This window comes from Dipodomys spectabilis, unplaced genomic scaffold (assembly GCF_019054845.1).
Source record: "Dipodomys spectabilis isolate Male_0828 unplaced genomic scaffold, ASM1905484v1 ptg000015l, whole genome shotgun sequence".
NCBI lineage: Eukaryota > Metazoa > Chordata > Mammalia > Rodentia > Heteromyidae > Dipodomys > Dipodomys spectabilis.
Window position 1 is genome coordinate 8,555,474 of NW_024870692.1, and position 27,225 is coordinate 8,582,698.

Here is a 27,225-nt window from a genome sequence, read left to right on the forward strand (position 1 = left end):
CACAAAAAGCCATTATGTACTATTTGTTCAGGTAATTGAAATAATCCCATATGATTTTGTCACAATCATTGGTTTTACAAAGTGAAATTTCTGTGAGAAGTTCATTAATTAGAAAGCAATCAACATACTTAACAAAACATGCTAAGAAGATTCAAATTGGTTTATCACTTATCAACAAGGCATAATCTTAGTATCACCATACATACTCATGACTTCTCACTAACATATAGTATGCAAAAGCTAGTGAATGGATATAAATAACTTAAAATCCTTGTAGGTCTACTGTTCAAGAGCTAGCATTAAAATACTTAGTATTTCCATTTCTATTACATAAAAACAGACCCAAAAATCTTAAGCTGTTTTATTTTGTTTTTAAGGCATAGTAGTATTTTGGTCTTGTAAGAATTTGCCTGGTAATGGTTGATTCCATTAAGTTAACTTGAGAACTTGCCATCATTTGCTTTTTATCTTTTCACACAGTGCAAGTGGTGGTTCGCTCTTTCCATCTCTCATAGCAGCAAGCCGATTCTGCTATTTTCTATAGCAGCATACTTTAGGAGTGGAGAGGAGAGAGTGTGTCAATTATAAATAATTCAAACTACAGTGTACAATTCTATTTACCTGTCAGTGTTTAAGTTGACAGCACACCATTATAAGTCTCAAAAAAATTACATAAAATCTCTACCACAAAAGCAAATAAAGACATTCTTTCAAGAAGAAATAAAATAAGTGCAAACACCTAAACGGGCAACTGAAGCAACTGTTGTAACCTGTAGAGAAACGTAAAACATTTATAAAAGGACAAAACATTTGTATAAATAAAAGATAATGTTCTCTACTTCTGAAACATTGAGAAAATATCATAAACTTCTAAGTGCAGACTGTTTTAAGGGACCAAGGTACCATATTATTTTTAAAACAAAATGTAAAAATTTCAAACACATATACAAATCACCAGATTAATTTATAAGACCCCCTCAATATAATTTAAAAACAAAATATTAAATTATTATTTAGTACATTTTTAGAACTACTTTATAACCAACATGATTTAAAGGGCATAGTGCAATATTTAGGTAGATGTGACACACAGTATATTGTATTATTTGCAGCTATAACTTCACTGTTTCATACTTAAACATCAAAAATGTTTTTTATTATGTTACTTGTAATAACAGGAAACAACATGGCTTCTAGACACCCTGTATACATATAAATATCTACATTTAAGCTTTAAAAGTTAAAATAAATTATAAAAAGACTTCCTTCCAATTTACAAGGTTTTCCTGCTCCTACATACTGTACAATACATTCAACAAAACTCTCAGCTCTTCTGAGATATGAAGAAAATACTGACTCTTCACTAAAAAGGAAAAAAAAACTCATTTTCAATGCTTTTTTAGTACTATGCTCAAATAAATACATTAACACTGTAGTTAATTTTATTGTTTCTGAAAAATACCGAAACTTAGTAGTGCAACTTTCTTTAAATCTTCCTTTAGATTCCTTTCCACTGTGTTTTTTTTTTTTTAATAATGGTAGCCTAAGTGCTTCAGCACGTGGGTAAAAGTACTTCATAAAACCACATGTGCTTCCCATGCATGAACTAATTTCATAGAAAACAGGTATTCACATACCTGTCTATAACAAAACTGCAGCCTCAAGAGGGTAGCAACATATACCTTTTGAAGAAAAAAATCCTTTTGGAGTTATCTGTAAACATTCTTACTTCCCTATTTTATTCTTTAAAATGATTTTCCAAAATATTTTTTTAAAAAAAAGGAACAATGAAATCACCCACCCCTTACTTAAGTGACCTATTAGCTTTTCACCTACCCAATATAGAAAAATAAGCAAACTGTTTTAGGGATGTATTTTAAAATTCTAAAAAGAATTAATTGAGAAAAATCTCACTGCACTTAATTTGGTATAAAATACAGTAAGGGAGTGGGGAATTACATCACTTTTAATAACAATTACAGTATTAGAGCTCTTGAAGTGCTGCTAGTAGCTGTGTAAGTACTCAGGTATCTTCTTGCTTGTTCAGTCATTATAAGTTGATCTTCTGTCTTCCCATAAACCACTGTTTCCCACTCACAATTTGACTAGGAAAGAAATATCAACAGTTACGTGAAAATTACTAAAATAACTATCCATTCTACTTCACAGTTAGATTCTTAAAAATCATTCTTTTGATTCGATATTTTATAATTACTGTAAAAATGTTTTGAGAATGGCATTGTGTTTCTTTTTTAAAGGTCACTCTATATGCGCATTAAAAGTATTTTCAGTACTCATAGGACAGTACAAAATTTTTGTCTCTAATAACTCCCCACACATTGCATGAGTGTTCATCTTTATTGCTTCAAAAGTTTGCATAAGTTTTAAAAAGAGAAGGGTTAAAGATGTAGTTCACTAATAGAAGTATTTGCCTCGCATGGTAGAGGTCCTGGGCTTGATTTCTAGGATGAAAGAGGAAATATACTCATCACAAAAAATGAAGTTTGATTTATTACTGCATCATAGGTATGGTCTGCTACTTAATAAACTTTCCAAAGAAGTTCTATGCTAATTAAACACTGGAAAGTTAAAACATTTGAAATAGATTAAGAGAACATGCTACTTGGTCCTTTGAAAGTAGTGGTTCAAGACAGGTGGGAGTAGCCATATTTGACTGCCAAAGATGTCAGGAATACTATGCTGCAATGATTGTGACATAAAAATGAAGAAACCTTCCTCTGCAATTAATTCTCACATTACAACTCTACTTATTTTTATTAGCATACAGAGAACAAGGATTTCACTGTGATATTTCCATGTATGTTTACAATGTATTCCAATCATCCTCACCCCTTCTCTAGGGTGAACTCTTAAGTTAATATGATAAAAATCTCTTAACCTTAATTTGCAGTTACATGCTGGTCACACAACAACAGAAAAAAGAATTTTGTTTTATATCTGAGCCAACAAGTTTACAGGGAAACATTGTACCAACAAAAATATGCTGAAACTGCTTCCAACCACTTACCCTTGGTGGGGCAACAAATAGGGACATACATACTTGTTTGTTTACTTATTTAATTTACTTTAGGAGAAGAGGTGTCAGACATGGATTTAGGTATTTTTAGCTTAAAAAAGAAATTGTGCTTAAGAAATCAATAAGAGTCTTTGGCTAAAACTCCAATTGTATAGTTGATATGAGTCTCTCAAACACAAATAAACTTTGAGTGTCAAAATAATGATGAATGTTTAGATATTGTTATAATCATTTTCAAATTTAAAAGAAAAAGTCTAATTTGTAATCAGTAAATTTAAAATGATCACTAATAAACAATAAAAATTGCTAAATGAATTTATAAATCCATACCTGAAGATTCTTTTCCAATTTGACAACTTTAGAAGTGTTAGGGTTTGGTTTCTTTTTAGTAAGTGTGTATGTTTTGTTGGCTGAATTTATATCTTGTTTTTCAAGAGTCAAGTTGCACCTATTGTCATGTATTTCCAGTAATGGTATCATTAATAAAGATGTTGTAAATATGTTTTCTGACTAAGAGAAAAAAGAAACAGAAAAAAAAAACTAATTCAAAAATGGAGACCAATAGAGGGACTATTGAGTAAGTGGTCATGGAAGTTCTGGTTCATTTTCCTCCTAGAAAGCATTTGGCTCTGATATAACTTTCTAGCAGTGTAGGAATATTAAACATTTTAGTAATTAACCAAAATAAAAAAATGAAATGTAATGCTTAGTAAACTATCATTTTTGACATCATACATAAGAAAGCTAGTTCTTCCCAAAATAAAACAAGTAAAAGAGAAAACCACACAGAATAAAATATTCTTAAAAGTTAACATTTTCTCTTGAATGAGATGGAATAATACTAAAAGGTGTTTTATGAATCTCTAATCAACTGGCCATACAATGAATAAAAAAGGAGAACCACTAGAACTTATAGTAACCATTTAAAATATATATGAACCCTTTACCAACCTGTATGTCTGAAATGTCTTCAGACAATAGTTGAGTGTCTGGTTCTTCCTTTTCCCAATTATCTAAGACGAGAGACTTTCTGACTTTCTTCCCAGAAGTACTCTGCTAGAATGAATAATTTACAAAAAAGCATGACAGACAAATCACTTGGACAAAAGGACTTTTTATAATAAGAATACTAAAAAATTACCTCTTGTTTGCAGCTTTTATAAGAAGGCTCATCTTCCTCTTTGAGAAATATATCTGTTCCAGTTTCTTCTTTTAAAACTTCTCGAATATCTTCTTCTAAGAAGGCAAGCGGCTGGGACTAAATTGTTTTTAAAAGAGTTTTAAAAAGTTGTTGCTAGCATTTTTTCTCCCTATATATACAAAACCTGTATTTCATATCTTTCTAGTATTGATAGAATTTTCTGCTATTCCCAACAGATATGTAATAAAGCAGGTTTTTGGCAAAAAGTATCATTTAAAAATGTTAAACTATTAATGTATTCACCTATATGTCTAAAAATAGACTGTAAATGTCCCCTAAAAGTAATCAGTATTTTGAATACATTTCTTATTTCTAGAAAGCTTGTCTGTGTCTCCTATGGCTTTTCTATGGTATTTCAAAGGTGACAACATTGGTAAATCACAGATACCTAGAATACTTTTTATCTCTATTTGTAAACTACTACTACCCTACAATACAAATAACAATACCAACAACTAAGCATACAAACTTGCCCTGAAACTCAGGACAAGCCCCTATTATTTCTTTCAGCTTCACAATTAAAAATCTGGACTGTGCTTTATGACTTGTACAGAGATGAGAAAACTGAGGCTCAAGCAGATACCATGATCCATCAGTTTCCTAAATATTACAATTATGTAAGTGCTTAGATATATCAAAATGCTAAAATTATTTTAGTCTACTGCAAGTAACCACTAGTGAAACTATTAAAACATAGGTTTTAGGGTTTTTTTATTTTTATTTTTTATTGTGAAAATACTGTATAGAGGGGTTACAATTACATGAGCAAGGTAATGAGTACATTTCTTATCAAGCATTGTTGCCTCCTCCTTTGCTTCTCCTTCCCATCCCTTCCATCTCCCGTGTGCCACACACCCCCCACCCCGTGCCAAAGTTGTAAAGTTCCTTTTTCAACATAACATCTTGTACATCTCATTGTTGCAATGGGTCCACCTGTATCCCTATTTAAACAATTTGCTTTTTCCCTTCCCCTCCACAAAGTATGCCAACATCAAATACAGTGAAAACAGGGGTTATTCCGTGGGAGAGGGACATACAAAGCAACAAAGAAATATCTTATAAATATTAGAAACAATAGCAAGAAAGAAAAAACATTTGAGTCTTTATCTTGGGGTTCATTTCCCCTAATATCAACTTATCTGACTGTTTCTGCTTGTCTCAGACAAATACTAGTTGTCGGTCATGGGGCTTCAACTCTGGGCCTGGGCGCTGTCCCTTAGCTCTTCAGCTCAAGGCTAGCACTCAATCACTTAAGCCATAGCAAGACTTCCAGTTTTCTGACTGGTTTTTATTGGAGATAAGAGTCTCAAGGACTTTGCTGCCCAGGCTGGCTTTGAACCATGATCCTCTGATCTCAGCCTCCTGAATAGCTAGGATTACAGGCATGAGCTACTGGCTCCCGGCTTAAAACATAGGTTTTAGTTTTAAAAAAAAAGAGTTCTAAGCCAGATGCTGGTGGCTCACAACTGTACTCCTAGCTACCCAGGAGGCTAAGATATGAGATCATGGTTCAAAGCCAGTCCAGGCAGGAACTTCCGTGATACCATTATTACTTCAATTAAACACCAGAAAACCGGTAGTGGAGCTGTAGCTCAAAGTGACAGCACTATCCTTGAGCAAAAAATCTTAGGGACAGTGCCCAGGTCCTGAATTCAAGCCCCACGACTAGATGGCCTCCCTCCCTAACCTCCCTGCAAAAAACAAAAAAAAGAAAAAGTAAAAGGTTCCAATATTCAATGCATATCCTACAAAATTAAGAAAATTGAGGGGAGGGTTTGGGTTGGGAAGGATGAGGAATAATGATGAAGGAGTGGCATCAATCAAGATACATTGTATTCATAAACTGATTTGTCTAACTTTGCCCAACTACTTTAAGATAATAAAATATAATTTAAAAAAGGAAAAGATTCTACTGACAACTATTTTACTTTCTCTAGGTAACATAAAGAAAGTAAAAATTCAAAATCAGCCAAGCAAAGGCTTATTTACAGGTTAAAGAAAAAGAATAACAAATTCAAATTTGTGAATCAAGAGATAAAACTTGCTTCAGTTTCAGTGAACATCTTTTTTCTTTTGTGCCAGTCCTGGAGCTTAAACTCAGGGCCTGGGCTGTCCCTGAGTTTCTTTTGCTCAAAGCTAGCGCTCTACCACTTACACCACAGCTCTACTTCCAGCTTTTTCCTGGTTAACTGGAGATAATAGTCTCATGGACCTTCCTGCCCTGGCTGGGTTTGAACCAGAATCCTCAGATCTCAGCTTCCTAAGTAGCTAGGATTATAGGCATGAGCCTTTGACACATGATTTCTATTTATATGTTAAAAATAAAAATGAAAAAAATCAGTTCATGTTTTCTTAAAATTAGGAAAATTCTTAAAAATAGAATATACATACCACAATTTTAAGAGGTCCATATTTTTTCTCTTGAGCAGCAAGTGCATTCTTAAAAGGGGTTGGAGTTCTTGGTGTGGTACCCAATAAAGATCTTCTAATAGTAGGTGTTCTAAACCTAGTTAATCATTTAAATATTTGTATTATAGTCACAACTAGAATTCATACAAGTCAAGAAATGCTAAAAGCATAAACTACATTTTTATATATGCATATGTTTATTTAAATATTACAGAACTACTTTAAAGTTTGGTTCCCTATAATCCTAACTACTGATGAGGCTAAGATCTTGAGAGCATCTCGATTTAAAGCCAGCCAGGGCAGAAAATCCCTGAGACTCTTTATCTCCATCCAATTAATTACCAAAAATGCTGGAAGTAGAGCCATGGTTCAAGTGGTAGAGTGTAAGCCTTGAGCAAAAAAATTAGGGACAGTGCTCAAGCCCTGAGTTCAAACACAAAACCAAACCAAACCAAAACAAAATAATTATTTAATTAACCATCTTTAGAAAAAGAAAAAATTACTAAAAATGTTTTGCTTATAAAGTTTTATGCTACATTTATCCAGTTTTCAGTGCCCTGCCAGAATAAAAGATGAAGTTATGGCTTTTTTCTTAAGTTGTAATACATACCATTTATTTGAACAAAAAGCTACTCTCTCCTTGACCTTATGCTTTCCAGTTTCTCTAACACAATTATGTAACACCTACTTACCCTACATTTTCCTTTTGATCTTTGGGAGTTGTTTCCTTCTGAAGAGGGGTTGTAATGAAAACTTTTTGCCCACAAACAGGGGTTGATGTAAAGGAAGGATTTTCCATATTAAGTTGTTCGTTTTCAGGACACGTGTTAAAAAACTACAAAGGAAAGAGTTTAAAGACAATTTTTAGGACAGAGCATTTAGAATCCTATACAAGTATCTGATAAGATTTTCCTATTCTTTCCTCACCTATTCTTTCCTTACCTTTGTACTTTGCTGCATAAAAATAAGTTCCATAAACACAAGAATTCTTGTCTGTTTTGTTCACTGCTGTCTCCCAGTGCTTAGAATAGTATTTAGCACAGAATAGGCCTTCAAGAAATAGTTATTTAAAGCCAGGGACTGGTGGCTCATGCCTGTAATCTAAGTTACTCAAGAGGCTGAGATCTAAGGATCACAGTTCAAAGTCGGCTTGGACAGGAAAATCTGTGAGACTCTTATCTCCTTTTCATTTATCACCCAAATGGCTGGAAGTAGAATTGTGAATCAATTGGTTAGAGCACTAGCCTTGAGCAAAAAAGTGTAGGGACAGTGATCAGGCCTTGCCTTCAAGCCCCAGAACTGGCACAGAACAATAACCAATCACCAAAAGAACCAGAAGTGGAGCTGTGGCTCAGGTGGTAAGTGCTGGCCTTAAGCAAAATAATAGCTCACAAATAGCAACCAGGCCTGAGTTCAACTCCCATGACCAGCACAAAGGATGGAAGGAAGGACAGAAGGAAGGAAAGAAGAAAGGAAGAAAGGAAGGGAAGGAGAGAGGGCAGGAGGGAAGGAGAAAGCAAAATAAAAAGTTAAATTTTAACAAAATTTTAACAAAGCAATGTATTACAGAATAGAACTCTACAGAAAAACTATATTTTCTATGTTAAAAATGCAATAGTTGGGCTGGGAAGGTGGCTCAGTGGTAGAGTGCTTGCCTTGCATTGGATTCCTCAGCACCACATAAGCAAAAAGAAAAAAGCTGGAAGTGGTGCTGTGGCTCAAGTGGTAGAGCGCTAGCCTTGAGCTGAAGAGCTGAGGGACAGCGCCCATGCCCAGAGTTCAGTCCCCACGACCAGACCCAAAAAAAAAAAAAAAATGCAATAGTTTTGTAAAATAGAGCAACCTAAAGCAAGATTTCTACCTGTTATTAATAAATGATCCTAAAAGTCTTTTTCTATGACAGTACTAAGAATTCAGAATATAATAGGCCAGACATGGTGGTGTACATCTCTAATCCCAGCTACTCTTGACCATGCCAGGAGGATCACCAGGGGCTAAGCTAGGAAAGACATTGCAGAAAAGGGGAGGAAAGAGATAAAAGGAGGAGGAGAAGGTTAAGAAGAAGGAGGTTACTATAGTAATGCTTTGGTTGTAAGAAATAGAAGTCTGGCAGGTTGCCCCCGCTAGAACAGAACAGAACCTTTGAGTAGACAAAATTCAGGTGACAGAGTCCATTTTCTAAACTATATAATGTACTAATTGAATCTTACAATTATGAAATACTAATTTATTTTTGGAGCTAATGGATTGAGCACTGGTACGAAGAAGCAGAAATTGCTCCATCCCTGCTACTTATAACTGGAATAAAATCCAGCCCATCACTCCTGCCTGATACTTGAATTATCTTACCTGAAGATTAGCAATCAAATCTGTCACAGGCTAAAATCCAAGCTCTTTGTCAGGAGATATAAATATCTTTCAAATACTTTCTATCTTAGAAAGTATTTAGAATTTATAAGTATAAATTAGAATTTATACTTCAATAAAAAAAATAGCTAGTAAATGAAACAGTAAAACTTTTTGAAATTCATTTAGGAAGTATTGGAGGAGAGGGGGAGAGGTGAGTCCAACCAAAAAACAGTATACACATATATGGACATGTCAAAATAAAATCCCCATGTACAATTAATTGATGCTAACAAAAATACATAGAAAAAGAAACTGAGCCGGGCACTGGTGGCTCACGCCTTTAATCCTAGCTACTCAAGAGGCTGAGATCTGAGGATTGTGTTCAAAGCCAGCCAGGCAGGAAAGTCTGTGAGACTCTTACCTCCAACAAACCACTCAAAAACTGGAAGTGGCGCTGTGGCTCAAGTGGTAGAGTGCTACACATGAGCTGAAGAGCTGAGGGACAGAGCCCAGGCCCAGAGTTCAAGCCCCATGACAGACAAAAAAGAAAGAAAGAAAGAAAAAGAAATTGATAGTGTATACATCTGAAGAAATGGAAAACTGTAACTATATCCAAGCCCTGTTCACCTTCCCTAGAACACTTTCTAATTCTCAGGTCTGAACAGAGAATGATTGTAGTTTATGTAAATAGAAACTTTCTGAAGCAAAAAGACACAATTTTCAGAGATAAAAGCAGCAGTGCACTGTTAGATCCTGTTTATCTTTTCAGCCTCAAAATTCTCCATGTCTATTTGGCCATTAAACTTCTTACTTCTTCCATGTAACTTTTAACCTCTGTCAAAACATTTTCAACAGGGCTAGGAAGGTGGCTCAGTGGTAGAGTGCTTGCCTTGCATCCCTGAGGCCCTGGGTTCAATTCCTCAGCACCACATAAGCAAAAAGAAAAAAGCCGGAAGTGGCGCTGTGGCTCAAGTGGTAGAGCGCTAGCCTTGAGCTGAAGAGCTGAGGGACAGCGCCCAGGCCCAGAGTTCAGCCCCCACGACCAGACCCCCCCCCCCAAAAAAAAATTTTTCAACAAACAGTAGCTCCATATCTTAGTCTGACCTAAACTGTGTTATTAATTTCAGAATTTCATTCCACCTAACTCCTAAAATTTTTCTGGAGGAAGATTAACTGAGATGTTGTTTTAAAAAAAAGTATTTAACATGCAGCCTGGAATATATAGCAAGTTCTCTATAAGGAACTGTCCTAATACATACATCTGATTGTCAGGGACATTACTAAAGAAGAAAGTAGCTCCAGACATCTCTAGAAATCTCCTAATATGAGACTGTTACAGTAATAAGCTAAGTTTCTCTCCTAGTATTCTAAGAAAATGCAGATAAGGCTCAGATGGTAGAGCGTCCAGCCTGTGTGCAAAAATACCAAAACCCTGAGGTTCAAGTCTCAGTTCCAGGGGAAAAAAAAACTATTAAGAAAATTTAATAGGTAAACTGAAATCTGAATTACTCCAAGTAGGTGAGATCCCTTTATACAATTTCAGGCTTATTTGTTGAACACTTAGGGATCAAAGAGTCAGACCTCAATCTCAGCACTGTATTACATAACTTTGGGCAAATCATTTTACTTATCTGGGACAGTTGCTGAGTAAATAAGTTTTCTTCCCTTTTAGCTCTGAAAACTATATGATGCTATAATGCACACACCTACTATACTTTGTGATAGACCTACTGAGTTTAAAACTGTCATGTACATTTTTAAACACATTATTTTTATGTTTTACCAAAATAGTCAACTATTACTAAAAGTACTAAAACTCTAATCAAACTTTCAACATTTGTTAACATAAACAAAGCATTATTATTACCTGTGAAGGAGAAAATGGTAGTGTTTTTACTGGTGTATGTTTTAGTGCTGTATTACCACCATCATTGAATGAGCTATCACCCAGTTCATTGCCTAAGGACTGACTCACTCGCATTCTTCTCTTCTTTCTGAGGATGGTTGGTGGAGTGCTAAACTTGACCACATTTGGGGATGGCAAAGGAACAGTCTCACTGTTTCCACCATTACAATTGTTCTTTTTCCCTTCAAGTACAAGACTGACATTAAATTGACATTCCATGGCTCCTTCATTGTGTTGAATTCGCATTAGTTTAACTGGGGTGGACTTGACAGGAGAAGCAGCAGCATCGGAAAGATCAAAACTGGTGACATCACTCCATGCTACAGGATCCTGCAATAAATTAAATTCTTTCTAAAGTTAATGTTGCAACCTAAATATATTTAATCAACATAGGATGATGCTTTCTGCTGAGGTAGTTACTCATTTTTTAGCAATAGAAACAAGTTTTCTTTGAACTTTTTTTAAAGTAAAAGCATCTGAGAGGAACAAATTATGATTTTCCTCACAATACCAAATGTAATATTCCAAAAGTTCACCTAATTCAATAAATTAAACTTATTGTCTATTTTTATGAGAACAACTTATTTTATTATCAAAAAGTACATATAATAAAATTTCATATTCTACTCTATAACAGAAAAATATGAACATATTTAAAATGGTGATATAATTTGATGCAAAAATTCAGTTTAACCTAAGGACATAATCATGATTTTGCACAAACCCTTATATAAATATCTTCTGTTATTAAGGATATTTAAAATGAGACAGTCCCTAAATGTCCAATAATAAGAATAACTGAGTAAATAAGTTTTCTTAGATTCATATGGTAGGATACTAGAATATAAAGTCTCTAAAATTAGAGTTTTAAAAAGCTAAAAGACATGTTCATGATTTAAGTGTCTTCCACAGAAAAATACATTAAGAATATATTCATTAAAATATATATTTATATTCATATACAAATATGTGTATATTTTTCTAAGTATACAGTGGAAACTGAAGGAATACATCAAATAATTAACTCTGAATATGTATATTCATTTAATTATTTAATATTATTTAATTTTTCAGAAAATGAAAATAAACTGAAGGAATACATCAAATTATTAACTCTGAGTATATAATTTTACAACTTTCTCTAATGTAAGTATAAAACTTGTTTAATTTATATATGCATAAATGAATTGTAAAGTTGGTTAATGTCCATTAAACATTTGGTAATCTTACAGTTTCTACTTACAGATTCAATAAGTTCCAGAGTCTCTGCAAATTCTGGGATGGTCTGTAGAGAAGACAGCACAGCATTTGCCTCTACAGCCAAGAACTTGGTAGGTGAATTCTGCTGTGCAGAAACAGTCTGGTTTTCATCAATACCATAAAACTCAGTAGCATGCTCCTCAAGACTATTTAGAGTATTGGCCATGCTATCATCCATCAGGAAACTACCAGACCAGCTAGAAAAGTTTCCAGGTTGCTAAAATTACAAAAGAAATTTAAATGTTATTTATCTTTCTCAATGTAGGCATAAATTCAGATTTTAACAAACTCAGGGTTCAAGTAAAAGCTCTGTTTTATAACAACACACTTCATATCATTTCAGCAAAAAAATATAATAGCAAATATAGTGTTCCCTCAGCATTGGTATAAAATTGTTTTTATTAATCTCATGTCTTGACTAGATTTTTTAATTAAATTATTACCTATACAATCATGGTAAGATAAAAACTAGTACTTATATTTAACATAAAGCCTAAATTCCTAAAATCTAGCTTCTCTTTTCAACAGTGACTTCACAACACTTGCACTCACAAGTACTACACTCAACTGTCAGGTGTAGTACTTGTCATTCTCTAGCGAATGATGTTCTCTTACTCCAGACACCTTTATACATGCTCACTTTATCTAGAATGTTCACTAACCACTGGCTAGGGAAGAGCCCTATTCTTCCTTTAAGAGACAGTTCAAACACATTCAGTTCAAACAGTATTTCATATGATATGTAATTTTATCCAGTTAGAATAATGTCCTACATTATATGTCTTGCTAATATATAATCATACCCTAAGACTGAACTCAGATGGGCTTTTTTCCAGTTAACTGTCCCTGACCATGTAGCTCTAAATCATGTACTTCATCTATATGCTCTAATAAAACATTGTGACTTATTTATTTTTATGACAAATACTATATCGTATTTCTTAGTCATGTTCCTATACAGAGTAAATTCTTTGACAGCAGTGTGTACTTTGTTACTTTATCTCTTCAGAGAAGTCACCTAAAGCAGTTCCTTATAAGATTCATTTTTCATTATCTTATAATAAATTGCTTTTTTAAAAGAGGAGAAAGACCTTGGACTCATGAAGAAAAAAATAACACATAAAGCATATAGCGGGGCTGGGAAGGTGGCTCAGCAGTAGGGCGCTTGCCTTGCATGCATGAGGCCCTGGGTTTGATTCCTCAGCACCACATAAGCAGAAAAAACCAGAAGTGGCACTGTGACTCAAGTGATAGAGTGCTAGCCTTGAGCTGAAGAGCTGAGGGACAGCGCCCAGGCCTAGAGTTCAGGCCCCATGACTGGCAAAAAAAAAAAAAAAAAAGCATATAGCAATGTATAATAGAATAAATGATGAAAATATTCTATATCATTACCTGTTCAATAAGGGAACTAATAGTCATATGAACAATCAAAATGTAGTGAATACAAATGAGGAACTAAGTTTTAAATTTCATCGAAAATGAAATGTTATTAGTAGTTACCCTATTATAGCAAGCAAATTACCTATTCCATAAGAATCATTAAATAAATGATTCCTATTTCTACCAAAAATAATTACCAAAATGAGCAAGAGGGGAGAGAGCTAACAAAGAGAGTGAATGAGTAAATGAGAGTAGTTTGAATGCATGAAAATAGAAAAATGAAACTTGCAGAAATTAAGATAGGAAAGTGGTATAGGGGTGAGTAATGGGTTGATCAGGATATACTGTATACATGTGGAAATGTCACAATGAATCCATGACAGTTACTGTTGTTTATTTTTTTAAAAAGATAAGGGATAGCGGCAAGATCAAACAAACAAAACAGCCTATTAATTATAGAACTAAGAGGGTGCTTAGTATACAGGTCTTGACTGTTCTCTTAACATTTATGAATATTTGAAAATGTGTGTAGAATGTGAAAAATAATCTTCATGAACATCCTTATGCAATCTAAGGTAACTCAGTGTCCTTTTTCTCAACTTACTTTCTTTTCAAATTAATGATCCAATGAATATCTAAATAAGGTTTAAAAAAAAAGTTGTAAAACAAGTCCTATTGTATTAAAGTTTCCCAACAATAAAATAAAACAATAATTTTACTAGTATAGTCACTCTCTGAATGAATGATCACTTTCAGAAGATAATTTCCAAACCACACATCTGCTTTTCAAGAGTCTGCAAGTAGGTAAAAAGACTCAGAAGACAAAGGGAGGTCAGTAAGCCCAACAGAAAAACCATGGCATCACAATCATAGAGACCTTACTCTGAATCTCTAAAAATGTTTTATTTACTTCACAGAAATAATATGCGAACTACCAAGAATATATATAAAACACCTACAAGAGTGAAACACAGTGGATATTCAGTAAGATAGTGATTATATTATCATCATCTAATGGCTTAAAATAAGTACATGTGTATTGCTATCTAGTAACTAAAGCAATTGCCTTCTGAATTCAATACTGAATATACTTATTCTATCAGATCTTTATAAGAGTGGATTTCAGATAACAGATTCCAAAAAGAAATCATTTTCTCTATTGTACTTCAAAATGCTAATTCTTTTTAACTACTTATACTTTTCATTTTAAATTAAAATAAGACTGCTATTTTTTAAAGTTAAAAAATGTGTTTTGTTTTTGTTTTACACTTCAGAAATGGAACAAAAGGCCTTGCACATATTAGGCAAATATTTCCACTGAGTTACACCCTCAACCCTAAAAAAAGTCTAAAATATTTTAAACATGGAATGTTTAAAATGTGCCATCTCCAGCCATAACTATTATTTGTGGCTTCTTAAAACTAAAATTACACTAAAATTAAAATTACCATAAGTCTCTTGCTTATGGGCTTATTTAGTTTCAAAACAAAAATTGCTTTTTCTATAGTATATAATTGACTTATAACAATAAATGAATGCCATTCTTAATATTTTCTTAACTAGTAAAGACATCACCAGTTGCTTCATAGCACTATTCCAAAATCTCCAATTATTCTTATCATAGTAATACTGAACAGTCACTCTAAATGTATTGGCCTCTCTTTTAGACTTAAATCAAAAAATCAATCTCAGATTTATTGTTGTGGTGCTAGGATTAAGTCCAATGCCTTAGGCATATGAGGCAACTGTTATACTAGTAAGCTATACCCTCAGTTCAAGAAAACCCTTTTGTAAGCATAAAAATGGCTCAAGATATTAAAGTTTAAAAAATATCATATAAATATAAACATGCCTTTTTTGTTGGTTTTTTTTTTTTTGGTCAGTTGTGGGGCTTGAACTCTGGGCCTAGGCACTATTCCTCAGCTCTTCAGCTCAAGGCTAGCACCCTACCACTTGAGCCACAGTGCCACTTCCAGTTTTCTGATGGTTAATTGGAGATAAGAGTTTCACAGAATTTCCTGCCCAGGCTGGCTTTGAACTGCAATGCTCAGATCTCAGTCTCATGAGTAGCTAGGATTACAGGCGTGAACCATTGGCACCCAGCTTAAACATGCCTTTTTTAAATCCATACAACATCGCGTAGTTAATTCTAATAGAATAAGCATTTATTCTAATACTAGTTATTTTCACTAACCAAATCTCAGGCAACAGTTTTCACACCTACTAACCAAAACTCAACACTCATGTAAAATTTCTTCTTTTGAAAGAGTTAATAGAGCACATAAAGTCTACATGGTCTCTTTCTACATATTTGTAAAGCTATTACTTTTCCAGGTGCTGAATTTACATTCTAAATAGAACAGGGAAACAAATTCAGAGAAAATAAAAGTGATGTAGGAGCTTAAAAGTTTTCCTACATCTATTAAATTCCTAACTTTCTAGGCTTACCTTTTTCTTATTAAATTCATCATTACATAGAACGTTTAAAATAAAACCAAAGCCTATCTATTAAAGATTTTTACCTAAGGTCTGTTTGACATTCACGACTCAAAAACCAACCTTTTAAACACAAGTATCTTAATAAAGAATATCGTAACATATGCTCATCAATGCATATAGCAATAAGTCCATCTCAAAGACGCAAATTTTAAAACAGCTTACTCCATTTTTTCCCCCAGTCCTGGGGCTTGAACTCAGGACCTAGTCTCTCTGTTCCTGTGCCTCTCTGTGCTCAAAGCTAGCACTCTACCACTTGAGCCACAGCACTTCTTCTGGCTTTTTCTGCTTATGTGATCCTGAGGAACTGAACTCAGGGCTTCATGCATGCTAGGCAAGCATTCTACCACTAAGCCACATCCCTAGCCCTAGCTTATATTAAAATGTGATGTCAGAGAAGGATTTACAGCTAGTGATAACTATAAAAGTGTCTGTATCAAAAGTTCAAACAATAAAAATCTAAACATTTAAGTATATTTCTTACAGAAGGAAGTCGCTTTCTTCTAACTTCATTCTCTGCTGACATAAGAAGTAACTCCAGTTCCTTTATTTTCTTTTCCTTATCAGGATCTTCATCAACAAAGGGTTGCTACAAAATAATAAATAAATAAATAGACTACTTACCAAGTTACTTTAAAATATTAGTGTTCTAGGGTTGGGAGGGAAAAACTGGGAAAAAACAAGGGAAGACTCAACACTGTTCAGAAAGAAATGTACTTATTACCTGACTTACATTACCCTTACAATAACAATAAAAAATATACTTAAAAATATTAAGCTTCTAATTTTTTCTCCTATGCAACCTAAAATGTATTTCCTCTAATAAAGTTTCTTCCTACTAGATAGAGCAGATAATATTGTTTTAATCTCAGTTTAACTTATGGAGAAATGGGCAACATTTGACTTTTTTAACTGCTTAAAAGTATTTCCTTTGTTTTCTGTTATAAATAAGTTACCTGAATAAAGGCAGAAGAAGTCTGAACATGTTCTACACAATTGCCTTCAGGTGGTACATACTGATAACCAGGGATCTAAAAAGGAAGCAAAACATTATAATTTTTTTAATAGGCAGGTATTAAATTATACATAGTAAAGGATTTCATTATGACATTTCTATACATGCACATAATGTACTTTGATCATATTCAACCCGTGTATTACTTTTTCTAATAAAGCATTACTATTGCACATTTAATGCTATATAAAAAATTAAATCTAAAGCAAACAAAATTTGTTATAAAATATCAACATTAAAAAACTTTGGGCTGTGGGCTGGGAAGGTGGCTCAGTGGTAGAGCGCTTGCCTTGCAAGCATGAGGCCCTGGGTTCGATTCCTCAGCACCACATAAGCAAAAAAGAAAAAAGCCGGAAGTGGTGCTGTGGCTCAAGTGGTAGAGCGCTAGCCTTGAGCTGAAGAGCTGAGGGACAGTACCCAAGCCCAGAGTTCAGGCCCCACGACTGGACCCCCCAAAAAAAAAGAAAAAAAAAAGAACTTAAAAAAAAAAAAAAAAAAAAAAAAAACTTTGGGCTGGGAATGTGGCTTAGTGGTAGAGTGCTTGCCTAGCCCTAGGTTCAATTCCTAAGTACCACATAAATAGAAAAAGCCAGAAGTGGTGCTGTGGCTCAAGTGGTAGAGTGCTAGACTTGAGCAAAAGTAGCTCATGGACAATGCAAAGACCCTGAGTTCAAGCCCCAGAACTGGCAAAAACAAAAACTTTGGCAGGGTACCACTGGTTCATGCTCAAAATCCTAGCTACTTAGGAGGTTGAGATCTGAGGATCCTGGTTGGAAGACAGCCAGGGCAGGAAAGTCCATGAGATTATTATCTCCACTTAACCAGCAAAAAGCTGGAAGTGGAACTGTGGCTCAAGTGACAGGGTACTAACCTTGAGCAAAAAAGCTCAGGGATAGTGCCCAGCCTCTGAGTTAAAGTCCCATGACTGGCGCGGGCATGCACGCGCACGCACACACACACACACACACACACACACACACACACACAAACCACTTTGAATATCTAATAATTTTTCCAATTCATATTTCCGCTGATTTCACATCTAGTAAATACATTGCTGTTCCTAGAATCTACATTGAGAAAATTATAAAGTTCAGGAAATTTGAGAATTACTTAGACTGGTTTTATCAGCCAATCAGATAACAGTATTGCTATTTCCCACATATTTTTAAAAATTTCCTGTGGAAGAGTTATATATACTATCTCCTGGAGAACACATAGTGTGTTCCTAAATATCCCATAAAGAGATGAGTCCACAGGAAGCTGGACTTTAAGGAGATTATAACAAATTTTTATCACCAACTTCCAGTACCCAGTTATCCATTCTCTGAGAAGAAAGATAGGAAAACCGAGATTTTTCTGTTACCTAGCTAGGAAAAACAATCAGAATTATTCACGTACTTTTAAGAGATGTACTGATAACAGATTAAATATCTGCCTTCATCTCTGATTTAGTCTTTACATTTTATTTGATAAGAACCAAGAATTGTTCCTCATTTAACAGACAGACAGACAGACAGATAGATAGGTAGATAGATAGATAAACAGATAGACAGATAATAGGAAAATAGGTAAAGATAAACAAGCCTTATGAAGACTGCTGAACTTTAGGTAGGAAATGCACTGCAAGGAGCAACATACAGTTGGCCCATTTTGAGCTTGGGCAATCTACCTTAATGTCTGTCTAAAAAAGTCATCCAAGTGACTGGTCATTTGGGGAGAAAGCAAGTTGAATGACATCAAAAATCAAGTATTTATTTGAACCCAATGATTACTTATTTTTTGACTAGTTCTCCTTACAAGATAAGCTATACTACAATTACACAGATGTTAAAGCACACATGATAATTAAATCATAAAGGAAGAGGCAAAGAACTGGGAGTATTAGTACATATACATACTACTTTTCTTAATGTAAAAATTACATATAAAAAGAAACATTTTAATAAGTTTTTTAGAATCTATTTGCCAAAATTATGGCATATCTTTTAGTTTGGACCTTTAAATCCTGTCTACCCCACCCAACTGAGTTTTACTTATCCTAGTAAGAAATCAAACACCTTCTCATATATATCTACTAAAGAAATGTTTAAATAATAAAGATATTAAAAATATGTGCCTGAACAGGTATGTAAAACTGATTCTGGGTTTGCAAATGGTCCATAGTCGCACAAGGTTTGTGTTGAAGTTTTGATGAAGATCGTTCTGATTTTATTCCATCTTGTAGGTAGCCTTCCTGTTCCACTTTTCTTCGCATAGTAGAATTCCAATGATTTTTGATAGAATTATCAGTCCTAAGAATAAAATACAAATTTAAAAAGAGAAAAAGGATTTCACAAAATTTAATACTATATAATATGCACAAGGTACTTAAAACAAAATTTTAGAACTGGTGAAATTAAATATATTTTTAAAATTCTAAACTGTATTTCTATATGGCAGGTATACTTGTAAACAACAGAGATCATAGAGTTTACATTGTCATTGGAAGTATAGCCATGAGAAAGGAAGGAAGAATTGAAAACTAATAAGAAAAAGAGCAGTCCAATGAAGATAATTAAAGTAAGATGAGAAAAGTAACTAACTCAGGTTATTTTATTAGGTGGTCCAGGAAGGCCCTGTGTAAGATGATAGCAAAGCCAAGATCTGCTTTACAAGAACAGGAAAAAAAGCTAGGCATAGTAGCATATGTCAGTAATCCCAGCTCTTGGGAAGCTAAAGCAGGAGGATCCCAAGTTTGTGGTCAGCTTGGGCTACATAATGAGATCCTGTTTCAAAACAAGACAGAAAAAAAACATTCTAGGTAAAGTATATAGCAAGGATAAAGGCCTTTAAGTCAAGACCAAATATATCATGAAAAAACAAAATAATGTGTTGACATGATTCAAATGGTAAAGTGCTTGCCTAGCAAACATAAGTCCCAGAACCAGAAACACACACACACACACACACACACACACACACACACACACACACACACACACACACACACACACACACACACACACACACACACACACACACACACACACACACACACACACACACACACACACACACACACACACACACACACACACACCCCCCAAACTACGAAATTCCAGTATTCCTTTTTGCTTCTTAGGACAAAAAGAACTCACTGATTCACTTTTAACCTATGTTGTCTTTATAAAATGTAAATCCTTTGTAATGTAAATTCTATCCTGTACAAAATAAATATACTGATAATCTGCTTTATGTTAAGGTACTAGGCTCAATTCTATGGGGGTGGGGGGGAAGGATGCAGAAGATGTGGGAGCAGTGGTTCATGCCTACTTATGAGGAAGAAACTGTGAGGATCAAGGTTCAAAGCTGGCCTGAGCAAAAAGTAGCATGATTCCATCTCCAAAAAAAAACACCGGATAGAATGTGTTACATATGTAATTTCTGCTATGCAGAAAGCATCAGTAGGAAGATTTAAGTCCAGGCCAGCCCAAGCAAAAATTCAAAACTATATGGAAAGTAACTCAAACAGAAAGCACTGGGGGCATGGGACAAGCAGTAGGTAACATGCCTGCCTAGCAAGCACAAGGCCCCGAATTCAAACCCTAGAACCACCAAAAAAAAAAAAAAGTATTAGAGAATGAAACTGTCAGAAGTTACTAGTTCAGAGTTGGTAACCCACATAAAATAGTGAACATTGCCTTAATTTTCTTATCTATAAAACAAAGACAGTAATGTTTACTTTTTAATATTTCCCAAATATATAATTAGAATACATATAAAAACAATATGCTTTAAAGTATTATATAGAAATTACACAATATAAAACAAGTGTGTAATTTCAGAAGTAAGGAGGTATGAATTCCCCAAGGTTCTTAGTCTGCCATACTAAGTACTAAGAACCAATGCAAGATAAACTGTAACAAGCTCAACATTGCCTATGATGGATAGTCACATAGATATATCCACTAATTCCATGACTTATATCATACCATCATTTATTAAGAACTGAGTTTTCCTAACATACTGTCACAAGCAGTTTATCTCAGCCAGTATATTTGTAGTTCTCTGAATATGTGCATAGTATCTGAACCAAAAGAAATCTCTGATTTACAATTCATTCCAACAGAATTTATAGAAAAGTCTGCCTGACTGGCAATGATATGCAAACATGATTTGGGAAGTATATTAATTGTTTACATAAATGTAAAGGTCTATCATGTCATTGTATAACTTACTGCTATAAAAGCTTTCATTAAAAAAGCAATTGAGTTACTTACCAAGGAATTTATTACAAACTGTCCCAAAAAGATGCTTGTATTATGTAGCCTAAAATGTTAATTGCAAATAAAAGACAGGGTGCTATATGTGTATTTTTAAAATTGTTATCTGTTCTGGGGCTTGAACTCAGGGCCTGGGTGCTATTCCTGAGCTTTTTTACTCAAGGCTAGTGCTCTACCACTTGGAACCATAGCTCCACTTCCAGTTTTTAGGTAATTAATTTCTTTGGCTGGCTTTGAACCATGATTCTCAAACCTAAGCCTCTTTTGTAGCTATGAGTACAGGTGTGAGTCGCTAGAGCCTGGCTGGGTACTGCATTTACTACTAAAAGAGTACAGATCATTCTTATGTACAAAAAGCTGTATACACGTTTATATAAGCACCTTCCAGGAAGCAGTTTGGCAATTTCAGCCCAACGATTTCCCAACCGCTTATGTGCTTCATAGATGATCCTGTCTTCTTCTTCTGTCCAGGAAGATTTCTTTACCTCAGGGTTCAGATGATTATGCCATCGTTCTCTACACTGTTTGCCTATTCTTCCTTTTAAATGTTTTGCAATTAAAGACCATCTTTTTGGTCCATATTTCTGAACCAATTCAATAACCTAAGAAACAAAACCAAAGTTTTAAAAAGCATTACTTGGAAACAAGTTTAAAAGTTAACTCAAGAAAGGCAGGGTTGGGGATGTTGCTAAGTGAGAGAAGGTTTTGTCTCACATGTGCAAGCCCTAGCTTCAATCCCCAGCACCACCACCACCACCACTGGAAAAAAAAAAAAAAAAGACATTAAGAATGTGATTTTTATTTTATTGGCAGTACTGGGGGGCTTGAACTCAAGGCCTTGCATGTATACAAGGCAGGTATTCTACCACTCTCTCTTCTCTCTGCCAGCCTTTTTGTGCTGGTTATTTCAAGATAAGGTCTCATTTTATGCCTGGGCTAGCTTGGGCTACCTACCTGTGCTTCCCCACAAGTGAGATGACAGGCACATGCCATTGTGCCCAGCCAATGTGCTTCTTGTGTAGCTGGGATGACAGGCACATGCCATCACACTGAGCCACTGGTTGAAATGGAATCTCACAAACTCTTAAACCGGATGGCCTCAAACTGTAGTCCTTTGATCTCTACCTCTCAATTAGCTAGGATTATAGGCTTGAGCCACTACATCCAGCCAAAACCATCATTTTAAATAAATGCATTAAATTCTAGCTGGAACTATAATTGGCAAATATATTTTTAAATTATTTTAAAAATAATTTATTGATATATTAACCTTCAGCATTCAACATGTGCAAAAATTGAGTCCCAACTTATCAAAACTAATCAAAATGACTCATAAGTTAAATTCATTTAATAGAAATTAATTTGAAATAGCTAAAGACATTGAGACTCATGTCTTTTCTACTTTATATCTTTTAAAAAAAAGCTTCAGTAGAAAGTCAAACAGATCAGTCTGAAGGAAATCAGTCTGGCTTTTCATTTCTTCCACCCCCTAACTGAAAAATACAGATCACACATGTTAGGTTTGTTTGTATTTTATCTAAACTTGCAAAAATAGTTATTCCCAGTCTACTTTACCTCACTGCCACTTTGCTTCATTATCAAATAAGACACTGTAAACCTAGTAGAGGGGCATTTAACTTTAATATATATCCATTTCACCATCTATATATATGTATATATATATATAAAATGTTTTAAAAATGAAATTTTAAGACTTAGTATATACATGTTTAAATAATACCATACATTTTAAAACTTGTGTCAATCATTAAACAAATCAGATTAGTAAGTCAGATAATTACTGAGCCTACTGAAGCAACTTTTTTTTTCAACAGACAAGAACAACTTTAAACTTCAATGGAAAGGTGAAGAGAGAGGCCAAGGTGACTTGAAGAGAATCAGGAGCCCAAGGTGTAATAGGGACAGGGGGAAGAGGGATGTTAAGTAGGATCATGGGTACCGTCACAGGTAGCTGGAGAGTTCAAGGAGTTTCAGGACATGCCTGGAATGTTTGTGGCCTGGTTCAGGGAACCTACTGTGAAGATTAATGGTTCAGCCAGGCATGGCCTGTGAAGCAACTTTTTAAATTGTTCTGCACAGTAGCATGGATCCAGTCATCAGAATACACTAGTAAGGATACTCTAATTGCCCCCAACTATCTTAGTAACAGGCAGGCCTTAAGGAGCCTCAACTCAAGAGCAATACCCTCTGGAGGGCAGAAACATCTATTCCTCTCCAACTTTTACTACACAAAAAATATTAGCTCTTAATTATAAATCTTGTGGAAATATGATGCTCTAATTTTGTGTGTGTGCATGTGTGTACATGTGTATATACACACACATATGATTCATTAAAGACAAAGAATGGCATCCTACATCTAGTTATCAAATGTAAAATTAAGTATTTTTAAGCAAGGCATGATGAATCACACTTATCATCCCAACCACTTGGGAGGTGGAGCCAGGCCAGCCAAGTTTGAGAAGAGCCAAGAAAAAGACACTGAGACCCTCTCTAAAAAAACAAACTACAGGGCTGGGAAGGTGGCTCAGTGGTAGAGCTCTTGCCTTGCATGCATGAGGCCCTGGGTTCAATTCCTTAGCACCACAAAAGCAAAAAGAAAAAAGCCGGAAGTGGCGCTGTGGCTCAAGTGGTAGAGCACTAACCTTGAGCTGAAGAGCTGAGGGACAGCGCCTAGGTCCAGAGTTCAGGCCCCACAACTGGACCAAAAAAAAAACAAACTAAAGCTGGGCGCAGGTGGCTCACACCTGTAATCCTAGCTACTCAAGAGGCTGAGATCTGAGAATCACTGTTCAAAGCCAGCTGGGGCAGAAAAGTCCCTGAGACTCTTATCTCCAATAAACCATTAGAAAACCAGAAGTAGTGCTGTGGCTCAAGCAGTAGAGCACTTGCCTTGAGCTGAAGAGCTGAGGGGTAGTGCCTAAGCCCAGAGTTCAAGCCCCACGACTGACAAAAACAAAAACAAAAACTAAAGACAAAAGGACTCTGACTCTGGGCATGGCTCAAGTGGCAGAGCACTTGTTTAGCATATATGAGGATCTGGATTCAATGCCTCAGTGTCATACACACACACACACACACACACACACATATACACATACACACACACACACACAAAATCTGTTATATTTCAATTTTTGACAGGAAACTATGCTTCAAACTGGTCATGGCAGTCAGGTTTGTTTTTGTTTTTGTTTTTTCCTTTTGCAAACCACTATCAGAAAAAAAGGGAGGGGCCTATATGTGCCTGGGTGTGGTGGCACAAATTATAATCCTAGCTATGAAGGAACAGAGATTGAAGGATCACAATTGAAGGCTAGCCTAGGAACAAAAGTTAGCAAGACCAACAAACAAGCCATATATGGTAGCACATGTCTGTAATCCCAGCTGTGAAAGAGGTATGGGTAAAAGAACTGAAGTGTGAGGCAAGCCCCACAAGACTGTACCCCACAAAAATGACATTCAGTCACATCAGTACAATGTCTTCCTTAACTAATATGGCTCACATCAGTACAATCTTTTCCTAATAAGTATAAAACCCTCAGTTCAAACGCCAATACTGCTCTCCCCCAAAAAATGGCTTGTACAAATACTTGGTTTGATTCAATTTAAAAAAAATTAATGGGGCTGTGAAGGTGGCTCAGTGGTAGAGTGCTTGCCTTGCATGCATGAGGCCCTGGGTTCGATTCCTCAGCACCACATAAGCAGAAAAAAGCCAGAAGTGGCTCTGTGGCTCAAGTGGTAGAGCGCTAGCCTTGAGCTGAAGAGCTGAGGGACAGCGCCCAGGCCCAGAGTTCAGGCCCCATGACAGGAATAAAAAAAAAAAAAAAAATTTCAAGTCAATATTCAATTCTTATGCAAACTGCCTCTAAAGAGCAAAATTCAGCATTTAAATACATACTTCATATATTAAAACAAAATATTATTAAGAAAAAAAGCTACCCTACCTACTCAGTGATGAGCATAAAGAATATGAAGATATTACCCTCTGATCTTCTTCTTTAGTCCAAGGACCCTTAATCAATTCCGGATTTAAAACCTTCTGCCATCGATGTTGGCACTGAAAGTCAGAACGATTCTGAAAAAAATTTAGTCAATGTTGTTATTAAATAACTATCTTCCAGAGGCAAGTCAAATGTGACATACTCTTATAAAGAACAAAATCATAGTTAAGAAAATGTGCTGGTGGCTCATGCCTATAACCTAACAATTTGAGAAGCTGAGATCTGAGATCACAGTTCAAAGCCAGACTGGACAGGAAAGTTTTTGAGACTCTTATTTACAGTTAATCATATACATGAAAAAAAAAGACATAAGTGGAACTGTGGCTCAAGTGATGAGTGCTAGCCTTGAGCAAAAAAGCTGAAGGACAGTGCCCAGGCCCTGAGTTCAAGCCCAAGAGCTGTCATAAAAAAAATGTATATTTAGTATTAATCTTTAGATATGTATTCTTTTACATGCTTATATCCCAGTTTTTTATTTTTCAGCAAAGCTTAGACTCAAATTTTAAAAATGCAGAAGGATTGGGATTGGGGGGGAGGAGGGTGGCTGGGAAGGGATGTGAAGGGTAAACCAAAGGAGGAGGCTGCAATGCTCGGTAAGAAATGTACGCATTATCCTGCCCATGTAATTGTAACCCCTCTGTACAGTATGTTCACAAATAAAATTAAATTAAATTAAAAAAAATAAAAATAAAAAAATAAAAATGCATTTCAAATCAAGTATGTATCTACAATATACCTTATAACACAGCAAGCAGCAAAGCCATGACAGAAAATCCCATAGAGAAGGATCTAGCATTAAGGACTAAATGATAGTACAAAAACTGTACAAAGCATACAAGAAGTCAAAAACAGCATGGTAGTCCAGAGACTCATATAGCACCACAGTTAAAATTCCTAAGTTAAGACTCGACTAGTACATGACCTGACCGCTCACTGAGTTATCAAGAAAACAAGTTATCATATGCAATTATATATGTTGAGTTGACATTTAAAGAAAAATGAATTTATCAGAATAAGGAATTTTAATGAGAAGCATCTCAAACCCCAAATGACTGAAAAACAAAGCTTTAATCTATTCATGACCTGGTAATTACAATGCATTACTAGGATCATAATAATAATACTTAATATTTTTTACTGACTTGTATTTTATAGTTTCTAGTTCAGCCAAGCACCAACGGCTCATGACTATACTCCTAGATAGTCAGGAGGCTTGAGATTTGAAGATCAAAGTTCAAAGCAATCCAGGTTCAAAGTAACCAGTAAAAAGCTGGGAAGGTGGCTCAGGATACAGTGCTTGCCTTGCATGTATGAGGCCCTGGGTTGGATTCCTCAGCACCACATAAATAGAAAAAGCCGGAAGTGGTACTGTGGCTTAAGTGGGAGAGCACTTGCCTTGAGCTGAAGAGCTGAGGGGCAGTGCCCAGGCCCAGAGTTCAAGCCCTACAACTGACAAAAAAAAAAAGCTGGTAGTAAAGGCATAACTCAAGCTGTAGAACACCAGTCATGAGTAAAAAAATAGTTGAGAACTGTCCAGTTCACACTGCATTACTATCACACAAACACACAAAAAAGTTACTAGGTCATATACAAAATAATTAATCTAGAAATATATAAAGGGACAGTCACAAGTGGTCATGTACATCTACAATCTCAGCTACTTGGGAGGTAACGGTTAGGAGGATGATTTGAGTCTAGCAGGCAAAAAGTTACCAAGACCTAATCTCAAGCTTATAGTAATTCTGGGATGCTGGTACACGTCTGTAAGTTCAGCTACATGGGAGGCATAGTCCAAGGCTAACCCCAGACAAAAACATGAGACTGTATCCATAAAATAAAGCAAAAAAGGACTAAGGGTATGACTCAAGTGGTAGAGCATCTG

At 35.2% G+C, this 27,225-nt stretch overlaps 1 protein-coding gene across 3 annotated transcripts in view; it reads right to left on the minus strand.

The window, feature by feature from the left end:
* Positions 1-346: 346 nt before the first annotated feature.
* Positions 347-27,225, minus strand: part of Mybl1 (MYB proto-oncogene like 1) — a 39,848-nt gene continuing 12,969 nt past the window's right edge. Inside the window, exons 4-16 of one of the 3 annotated variants that reach the window (XM_042666907.1) lie at positions 25,325-25,417; positions 21,700-21,920; positions 19,173-19,347; positions 16,995-17,069; positions 16,523-16,627; positions 12,146-12,379; positions 10,864-11,232; positions 7,340-7,482; positions 6,630-6,744; positions 4,179-4,295; positions 3,989-4,093; positions 3,368-3,547; positions 347-2,105 (exon numbers count right to left, since the gene is read on the minus strand). In XM_042666907.1, coding sequence (XP_042522841.1) covers positions 1,977-2,105; positions 3,368-3,547; positions 3,989-4,093; positions 4,179-4,295; positions 6,630-6,744; positions 7,340-7,482; positions 10,864-11,232; positions 12,146-12,379; positions 16,523-16,627; positions 16,995-17,069; positions 19,173-19,347; positions 21,700-21,920; positions 25,325-25,417 — 2,061 coding nt within the window. In that variant the 3' untranslated portion in view covers positions 347-1,976. The remainder of the gene's footprint in view (positions 2,106-3,367; positions 3,548-3,988; positions 4,094-4,178; positions 4,296-6,629; positions 6,745-7,339; positions 7,483-10,863; positions 11,233-12,145; positions 12,380-16,522; positions 16,628-16,994; positions 17,070-19,172; positions 19,348-21,699; positions 21,921-25,324; positions 25,418-27,225) is intronic. The other 2 variants (XM_042666912.1, XM_042666921.1) reach the window with 2 other exon arrangements.